The sequence below is a fragment of the Benincasa hispida genome, chromosome 10 (assembly GCF_009727055.1).
Source record: "Benincasa hispida cultivar B227 chromosome 10, ASM972705v1, whole genome shotgun sequence".
In the NCBI taxonomy this organism is placed as follows: Eukaryota; Viridiplantae; Streptophyta; class Magnoliopsida; order Cucurbitales; family Cucurbitaceae; genus Benincasa; species Benincasa hispida.
Window position 1 is genome coordinate 47,436,440 of NC_052358.1, and position 9,841 is coordinate 47,446,280.

A 9,841-nucleotide genomic window follows, 5' to 3' on the forward strand; every position below is an offset into this window, starting at 1 on the left:
GTCGGAGTTTGTTTTCGAAGGTGGTTGTCGAAACCTCAAGTTGGTCGTCAGAGTTGCTCGCTCAAGGTGATCATCGAAAGTGGTTTTCATCGAAGTTTGTAGTCGGAGGTGGTTATCAAAGGCCACGAAGGTGATTGTCGAAGTTGGTCATCGGAGTTTGTTGTCAAAGTCAATTGATCGTCGGAGTTGGTAGCACGAAGGTGGTTGTCGGAGTTGGGTCACCGGAGGTGGTTTTCGAAGGCAAGAATTGGTTGTCGAAGTTGGTCGCCAAAACTGTCATCAAAGATGGTCGTCGGAATTGTCATCAGAGGTGGTTGTTGGAACCTAGAGTTGTCAACAAAGGTAGTTATCTGAGCCCGAAGTTAGTCAGAATATGACAGTGGCTGATCAATGAAACCACTAAAAACATGGGAAGAAAGGAGAGTTGGGATGAGTTGGGGTAAGTTGATAAAATATATCAACTCAACTCCACCAACATTTAAAGTTGGTGGGCCAAACAATGAGTTGGTATATTCATATATTATACCAACTCAACTCAACACATGTTGGTGAGCCGAACACCCTCTAAGAGACATGTCGTATGCACACATACATCACCTCAATTTATCTTGTGTAAGTTATATGAATATTTGTTTCTTTTTAAAATACAAAGAGATGAAGTAACTTATTTTTTTTACAAATCTTTTAAGACATGTTTGACACATAGTGTGGGAAGCTATGGAGCACAGATACAGATACAGCTACATGATACGGATACGATTAAATATGACAATTCGTCAATTTCTAAAAACTTAAGATACGGATACGTCTAAAAATGCGTCATTTTTTTATATATTCTTTTTATATATATATTTCTAAAAAAAACAAGGATACTGATACATTGAAGATACATTTTTTTCTTTAAAAAAATCTAGGATATAGATAAATTTAGCATACAATTTAATAACAATAGCACAAAATAGAATACAAACACTGAAGTACAATACAAAAAAAGCAATATATAAGATGTTAAAGTACAATAGTTAATAAAATACAATAGAAAAGCAACTCATATTGTAAAGAAGAAGAAAAAGATTAGAGAGAGAAGTATGAAGATAAATGAAGAACTTATTGTTGAAGATATCCAAATGATTTATATTTTGGTGGACTTTGTGAGGATTCCAATGTGAAGATGAAGATTTGATGATTCTAGTATAGGGTTTGGTCCGTTATTTTTTTTTTTTTCCTTTTAGTTTTGGACTCGAGTAGTGAGCTTTTTAAATAGGTTGCTTAATTTTATATTAGAAAAGATTAGATAAGTTACTTGTTTTTTTTTCTTAAAAAAAAGTACGCATAAAAATAGATACGTCAAATCGCGTGTCAGATACATATCTAAAAAGTATTTGAAAGTATAGATACAACAAATCACGTGTCAGATACGTATCTGGGATGTATCGGTATCCGATACGTGTCTGTGCTTCATAAATGGGAAGAATAGAATTGTTAACTCCTATTCTTATTTGACCCAAGGAATAAGTTAGCCATGAACTAAAAAACCATCAAGCTCTATCACTTATTAACTATTTACTCACAATTAATCAACTTCACTCACTTGTCCAAAACATCCCATAGAGTTTATTTAAAATTTGTGAAACAAAAATACTAGTGCCGGAAAACCATTTAAAATAACTTCTTTCTCAAAATACTTGAATAACAAATGCTTCAATTTAAATTCTTCTCCCACCCACAAATGCTTCATTTACAAATAGGCGAATGCATCAATAACACCATTTAAACACATTCCAATACGATCGAACAAAACAGTCATCTGCATATCCATTAACGTAATTACATGTGTTGTTCCGTCTTTTGTCACACACACACATATATATATAACAATTCACATAGTTTGTAGTTCAATGAGAAGCAAATCGATCAATATCACTGGAAGTTCCATCCACCCTAAACGAGTTTCTAAAGCCAGAGTGTAGAACAATATAATATCTCGATCCTATCCTACAGGCTAAATGCTTAAATAACACAGCACAAACCATTCACAACGAGCAAGGAAACGGATGCTCAAGGGAACATTACATAATTTAACCTGTCAGTTAAATTCATATTCCTTCAAGATTTCTAACATCTAGGCATGCACGCGAAGACACCAGTAAGAAAAAACTGAGGATTTCGAGCATAAATCATACTTCTTTTGCTATATGCCATTGAATCAATCCCCATGGATGGTGTACCGCTCCCATTTCTTGGTTGGATCATATATCTGCAACAAATAGGTAAAGAAGGACCTGTATATGTCAGAGGTACTGCACAAGGAGAATAATCGCATGACCAAGCTAACATGCAGAGAAAGAGAGAAGATAGCTCACCTCCCATCTTGAAGCAGGAAAGATATGTTTATTCTTCTCATACCAGTGCCTCTCAACAACTTTCCCGGCATGAGACTGCAAGAAAATAAATAAATATATAAATATAAATTTATAAAATGACAATAACAGTATAACCCAGACCATAACTTGTAAACAGGCATCTTTTTCTGTTCTGTATTAACGAAAATTTTAGGACTCAAGTTCATTCTTCTTGTTGGACACTTCTGATCAAACCACAGAACGGGGCGGAAAAATAACATAAAAGGCAACTGCATATTATCAAGTGCTCGTAATATTTCGTATTTGATAGGTCACACAAGGGCCCAGGGTTTTCAGTTTCTTTTATAATCCACTATCTTTTTTCCTTTCCTAGTATATTTCATCACATCAATGAAATATTGAAATTTTCATTGAACTAATTTAGAGTCTATAAGTTAGGAGATGACATCCCAAATTTTAAATTATCTGGAGTTATATCTGAATTTTTTTAGGCCAAGATGCACTTAAGAAAACTTAGCATATAACCTACTTGACATCAAGGTATCCAAGACTTTTCGTAGGTGCTCCTTGTGCTCTCCCTCTATCTTGGAATAAACCAAGATGTCATCGATAAAAACTGTTACAAAAGTGTCCAGAAACTCCTTGAACACTCTGTTATTCATATCCATAAATATTGCAGAAGCATTTGTCAAGCCGAACGACATTACAATGAACTCTTGATGTTCATATCTAGAACAAAATGCAGTCTTAGGAATATCACTGTCTTTTATCCTCAACTGATGGTATCCTAAACGAAGATCAATCTTGGAGAAAACTATAGCTCCCTGTAACTGATCGACCAAGTCGTCAATTCTAGGATGAGGGTACTTATCCTCAATGGTTACCTTGTTCAACTCTTGAGGCATAGTGAGTCATCCATCCTTCTTCTTTACAAACAACACTGGTGCATCCTAAGGTGACACACTCGGATGTATGAAACCCTTGTCAAGCAACTCTTCCAACTGGGTCTTGAGCTCTTTCAAGTCTGCTAGAGTCATTTTATATGGAGCTTTAGAAATAGGAGTGGTGTATGGTTCTAAGTCGAACATAAAATCTTTCTCTATACAGTGGCAACTCTGGAAGATCCTCTAGAAAAATATCTAGATGCTCCCTGACCACTGGTTCGTGACAAGGTGACCTCAGGATCTCTAGTATCAACTACACTGACCAAAAGACCCCAAGCACCTTGCTTAACCAACTTCATTGCTTTTATAGCTAAAACTACCTTAGGCAAGACCTCAATCCTCACCCCTCAGAATTTAAAACTAGCTTTTGTAGGAGGGCTAAAAACATCCTCCTTACGAATGTGACAAGCCAGGATCAAATGATACGAGGGCATACTGTCCCAAAATAGGGAGTGTACCTGTCACCACTATGTCTATCTTGTCAACCTCTCGCCGAGTTGTAGTATACACTCGGCCATGTTGCTATTGTTGCCTGCTCGAATCCCTCTTACTAGAATCTGAGAGCTGCCTCTTATTACCTGAAATGTTTCTATTAGGACATTTATCAATCGTGTGCCCTTCCTGTTTGCAATGAAAGCATGTCCCAGTGCCAACCAAACATCGTCCCCATTGACGTCTTCCGCAAGAGTTGTTACACACTAGTCGAAACTCCTCTATACCATTCCGGATTAGGAAGATTGTTGCTTAGTATCAGAACGACCTGTCTAAGTTTTGACTCTTTGGCTGAAGCTCAGGAGCCTTCTAATCTGTTTTCCTTTCTAGCCCGAGATGGATTCTACTACCAACGATTTCAAGAACTCAACCCCTGATGGGCAGCCTACCTGTGCTATCACACGGAATGTTGCTGCATAAGTAATCAACTCAAAAGCTTGTACAATACCCCATACCCCATCCCGTAGTCCTGAACAAATCTTTCGGCCCTTTTTGTCTTTGTGGACACCAAATCAAGACAAAGCAAGACAACCTATCAAACTTCTCCTCATACTCCTCCATGGTCATGGCCCTTTGCTTCAAATTCATAAATTATGTCTGTTTTTTATATGTAGAGAAGTACTTTTCATAGAACTATTCCATGAACTAGTCCCATATTGTCTGTCCACCACTAGCACCTATCATTCTTTCTATCAAACGCCACCAACGTTGGGCGTTTTCGATGAGAAAAAGATGGCACGCATAAGTTTTTGGTCTTCGAGACACTTCATATATTGGAAAATGGTTTCTACGAAGGACAACCACAATTCTATTTTAGTAGGGTCCTTCAGTGACCCATTGAATGTAGGAGGGTTATATTTTCTAAAATCTCTCAGGTGTTTTGCTTCGAGAGACGAGCTTGCAAGTTGTGATTCTGGGTCTGAACTTGTGGCGTCTGGACTTGTCGGAAGGGGTACTTGTTGTGACTGGACATGTTGGGTTATTTGTTCTGCCACAATGTCTTTTATTTGCCCCATTCTGACCTCTGTGACAACTTCTCATATAGTCACAGCCATTGCAGTATACTCGACTAGGACGGTTGGGGGAACCTATACCTGCGGAGGCGCAATTGAATTCTAAGTTCAATTTCTTGTCCCAACTCTTTGCGAGAGTGCAGGACCCAGAGGTCTAGGACCCTCCTGCACCAGAGGATCCCCCGTCGCCTAGTGACCCTCTAGGTTAGTGTGGAAAAGAGTTGGAACAAGTCAAACCCAGAATTCAATAGTGTCTCTACAGGTACAAGTTCCCCCAATCGACCAAGTCGAGTATACTGCAATGGTCACGGCAATAGGAGAAGTTGTCACAAAGGTTGTGATGGGACAAATAAAAGACAATGTGGCAGAACAAATAACCCAACATGCCCAGTAACAACAAGTACCACCCCCGCAGGTCCAGACGCCACAAGTTCAAAACCAAAATCACAACTTGCAAGACTCGTCTCTCGAAGCAAAACACCTACGAAAACTTCAGTGTACCATGTTTTTACTCATCGAAAACGCCCAGCGTTGGTGCTGTTCGGCAAAAAGAATGATAGGTGCTAATGGTGGACAGGCGACATGGAACCAGTTCAAGGAACGGTTTTATGAAAAGTACTTCTCTATCAACATGGGATACAATAAGCAGGCAGAATTTATGAACTTGAAGCAAAGGGCCATGATCGTGGAGTGTGAGGAGGAGTTCAATAGGTTTTCTTGATTCGCCCCTGATTTGGCGTCCATAGAGGCAAAAAGGGCTGGATATTTGTTTAGAGACTATGGGATGGGATGCCAGGCATAGTACAAGCTTTTGAGCCGACTACCTATGCAGCAGCATGAGTAGGCTACCCTGGGTTAGAAAAGGAAAGCAGACAAGAAGACTCTAAGCCTCAACCAAAAAGTCAAAATTCAGACATGTCGTTACGACACTATAAGCAACAATCTCGAAATGGTAGAGAGGAGTCAAACAATGTGTATCTCTTGTAGAAAACGTCAATGGGGACGATAAATGTGCAAACTGGAGGAACACACAGTTGATAAATGTCCTAACAGAAACATATCAGGTAATAAGAGTCAGTCCTCGGGTTCTGGTCAAAGGGATTCGAGCAGGCAACAGCAACAACATGGCCAAGTGTATACAACTCGGCGAAAGGTTCAAGTGACAGGTACACTCCCTATTTTGGGACACTATGCCCTAGTATTGTTTGATTCTGGGTCGTCATATTCGTTATATCCTTAGTGTTCATGAAGCATGTTGGTATAGAAATAGAATTGTTACAGTATGTATTGTTAGTTTCTACTCCGTCTAGAGGTATAATTTATGCATATGAAAAAGTTAAAAGTATGTCAGACTGTAATAGCTGAACGCATGTTAAACGTGACTCAGGTAATCTTAGATATGCAAGATTTTGATGCGATTCTAGACATGGATTGATGGGCTATCAACAATGCCATTATAGATTGTTTTCTAACCCTCCTACAAAAACTAGTTTTAAAGCATGTTGAAATGACCTAGGTTGGTTTATGGGGACAGCTTGCACTCTTAGAAGCCTTCAAGACAAGCAAGAACGACATAGTCGAGTCGCAAAGGATGCAATGGAATGCCAGGGCTATCAAGTGCCGAATCCGGATTCCAAATCCTGGTCCAAATCCTGGGCTTAGGGCGTTACAAGATCTCTGCCATCTAAATTCTAGAAGTACGTTCACTAGGATAGAAGGATTAGCTCAATAAATCAAACTGTAATTAGCTCACAAGATACAACGTTGTAACACAAACAAGGGGCTGAAGCATTTAAACAATATTGAGATGCAAATAATTTATATACAAGAGTAACTAGAGAATGCAAATATACTCTCTACTTCCACCGACTTCACTGATCTTACATTATCAATCAATCACAAGAAGCATGCATATAAAATAAACTTGAAAATATACCTCATCCTTCTCTATTGTTGCATCGGCAATTGTCCGAACATCCTCATGTACATCAAAGTGGAAAAGCTGAGCATCATCAAACAAAATGCTAAAAATAAGTGCCCTCAAATTTACTAAGACGACAGAAGTTTGAAAGGTGTTGGGCGTTTATAAGATGTAATAGGCTTTTTGTCACTCGTGTTACATACATGAAAACATGATAGTGATAGCTAAATAAAAGTTCAACAAAATTATTAAAATATATATATATTTTTAAAAAGAAACCGAATTTTTGTTGAGAAATATGAAAGAATGTATGAGGAAATACAAAAAAACAAGTCCACCAATTCTAAACCCTAATCTTCAATATGGAGTTGAATACACTTGAAATCTAAATCAGACACATGCAAATAACAAAGTCTTAAATTATTACATCTTGAAACACTTGAAGATAAAAAAAAAAAAATGTGAACCCTTTGTGCATTAGCACTTACATAAAGAGTTCACATTTCTTATGTTCAAGTGTTCAAAAAAAAATTGTGAAGAATCAAATTTCCAAAATTACAAAAAGAAGGCTTACTGGGCCACTTTTGCCTCTAGCTTTGTTCACAATAAGCTCATAGAAGCTATGTTGCTGCACAATACAAGAAATACTCAGCATGGTCACCAAGCAGCAAAGACCGATATAATATTCCAAAAAATTTTGAAGTTATATTACATGGGGTATTATAAGATCCTCTTTCACATATAGCAAATTCTCTACTGAGGTAGTCCTAATTTCACGAAACTCAGGGGCAAGTTGCTGCTGTACAGCCCTCAGAAACTCTCCAATTGTATCACCTTTTCGTGCCTAAATGATGCGAGGTTGAATTTAAAAGAGGAAAACAAAAAATGTATACAAGGTTAAAAGTAGAGCTGAGGAAGGGAGAAGAAAATGGATGGTTCCAGAATAAGATAATCAATACTAACCTGCATGACTCGCCTATGGCCGGCTCCATCCCAATAACTGTAAGTGATTTCAAGAGGCTCATCTGCAATACAAGGGAAGAAATTAGTCATTTCTTTCAGTATTGTATCATCTAGTATGTCACCATGAAATCTATACAGGTTCCAAATGGAAGATTACTTCGAATTTGCTCCTGCTCCCGAAGCCACTGTCTCTTCAACCTTTCACGCTCAGCTTGCTCCTCAGCTTCTCGCTCACTGTAATAGAATCCTCAATCCCCCTAAGCTAAAACATTAGTCCCAAAAAAATATAAAAGATATAGGGAGGACAAGGAAAAGATGCCACACCTATCAGGCAAAAAGCTAGTCTCCACTGTAGGATCTTTGCCAAGTTTACCACGACCAAGCTTTTTTGGTTCCAAATTTTCTATGAAGCATAAGCACAAGCTTAGATTATCAAGTGTAAGCATGGCTAGTAACATCTTAGCATTGACATGAGAAGTCAATTTCCGTCAAACTATTACACTAAAACAGCATAAGATTTATACCACATAATTCTCATCGTACTCAAATGAAGTAAATTAATCATAGCTGATTGCAAATAAAAGTAAATTAATACCAACTAATTCAGATACAACAAGAAACCCACTCACTATTACCATCATCCTCATCACTTCCATTCTCAAAATCATCAGAAAAAGACAAGCGTGAGTTCCCCCTTATTTTCCTTTTCCTCCGCTTCTGCAATTGGAGTTCTTCTTCCCTGAAAACAAGGAAATAAGAACAATGAATGGAAGGCGGCGATAGTTTTTCAAGTAGAAGATGACCATAAGACAACTTACTCTTGTTGTAGCTTTTGAAGTTTCTCCTTCTCCTCTTCTTCAATTTTGTTTCGAATATTCACCCTCTACAGTTACATCAGCAAAAACAAATTGTTTATAACTTTATTAGCAGTAAAGGGAAAAAACTCTTATATCATAATTTCTTTCTTTACCTTCTCAACATACTCTTCTCTCGTCACCAAACCAACAGTTTCCTTCTTGAACGCTGTCTCGAGAATCTGAAACACCAAGAACAAAAATTAAAAAAATCCAGACAAGGTTTTAAACCGAGATCATCGAAATTGGAAAAACATGTACAATGGATTCAAAAATGGGAAGAATGATACAAGTGAAATCGAATAAGAACCTCGGAGGTACTGGAGCCAAATTGAAGGAGACCAGGCTGGCCTTTGGCAGAGGCTGTCTTGGCCTTGAGCTCCTGGATTTTCCGGCGCTCGGCTTCTCTTTGCTTCTCGAGTCTCCGAATCCTGACAGCGTCCTGGGCAGTGCCCACGTACCCATCTCCCATGCCCGACATTTTCTTCTGGTTTTTCTTCGATACGATAGACTCTGCGTTACAGCCCCAGTAGCTGTAGCCTTTCGCAATGGATCGGAGGAGAGGGTGGGCGAGCAAGGGTGGGCTGAGCGTGAAAAAGGATTTAGGGAGGAAAAAGAGTATCTTTTTTAGATTTGTGTATATTTAAAAGTGTGAATATTTTTTTAGATTTTTATATTTATGAGATGTTAGGAAATTGAGGAGGACATGAAGAAATTATAATATAATATAATTAAAAATAAAATAACTAAAAATATAAACTTGGATTATGAAAATTTTAGTGAAATTTGAAGTGGATTTCTTAACAATGAGTGTATGATTTTAATATTGACCAAATGTCACTTTTATAGTCAAAGTGACAAGTAGGATGTGGACTTACATAGACACCAAGCATGAATAATTACAAGACACATGGACAACATGAAAAGTGACACACGGTTTTGGGACACTGAGCAATGAGCATCTATTTATTATTATGATATTCATAATACCCCCTTAGATGTTTATATATATATAATATGTCTCGTTAAAACCTTATTAGGAAAAACTCATTGGGAAAAAACTCTGGTAAAGGGAAGAGAGTACATATTTCATATAATACATAATCCTAAAAGAATACAATATATTTACTCCCCCTCACGAAAACATCACTTAAGATCTCTGAGTCGCGACATTCCAATATTGTGCATCGATTTTTCAAAAGTTGCGGTTGGTAATGCTTCTGTAAATAAGTATGCATGGTTATCCTTCGAACAGATTTGTTATATAGTGATGTCGCCATTTTTTTCAAGA

At 37.7% G+C, this 9,841-nt stretch overlaps 1 protein-coding gene across 2 annotated transcripts; it reads right to left on the reverse strand.

Annotated features, from left to right (window-relative positions):
• Positions 1-1,785: 1,785 nt before the first annotated feature.
• Positions 1,786-9,173, reverse strand: LOC120089399 (protein XAP5 CIRCADIAN TIMEKEEPER). Of its 2 annotated transcripts, none has more exons than XM_039046851.1 (12): positions 8,861-9,173; positions 8,667-8,732; positions 8,515-8,579; positions 8,326-8,435; positions 8,021-8,099; positions 7,854-7,930; positions 7,697-7,758; positions 7,446-7,577; positions 7,308-7,361; positions 6,749-6,814; positions 2,364-2,438; positions 1,786-2,257 (listed from the first exon to the last, which is right to left on the reverse strand). In XM_039046851.1, exons 1-12 carry the CDS (start codon positions 9,029-9,031, stop codon positions 2,207-2,209), a joined length of 1,008 nt encoding a protein of 335 aa, XP_038902779.1. In that variant the 5' UTR covers positions 9,032-9,173; the 3' UTR covers positions 1,786-2,206. The 2 variants fall into 2 exon arrangements, with proteins under 2 accessions (XP_038902779.1, XP_038902780.1); XM_039046852.1 differs by having other exon boundaries at positions 8,332-8,435; positions 8,861-9,172.
• Positions 9,174-9,841: the final 668 nt, after the last annotated feature.

Bases quoted from the DNA above. Each gene is read 5' to 3' on its own strand.
- LOC120089399 (XM_039046851.1), bottom strand. From the start codon at position 9,031: ATGTCGGGCATGGGAGATGGGTACGTGGGCACTGCCCAGGACGCTGTC. The intron at 8,100-8,325 runs GTGAGTGGGTTT...TATGCTTCATAG, and splicing joins TGATGAGGATGATGGTAATA to AAAATTTGGAACCAAAAAAG. The intron at 2,258-2,363 runs GTGAGCTATCTT...TATTTGTTGCAG, and splicing joins TTCCTGCTTCAAGATGGGAG to ATATATGATCCAACCAAGAA.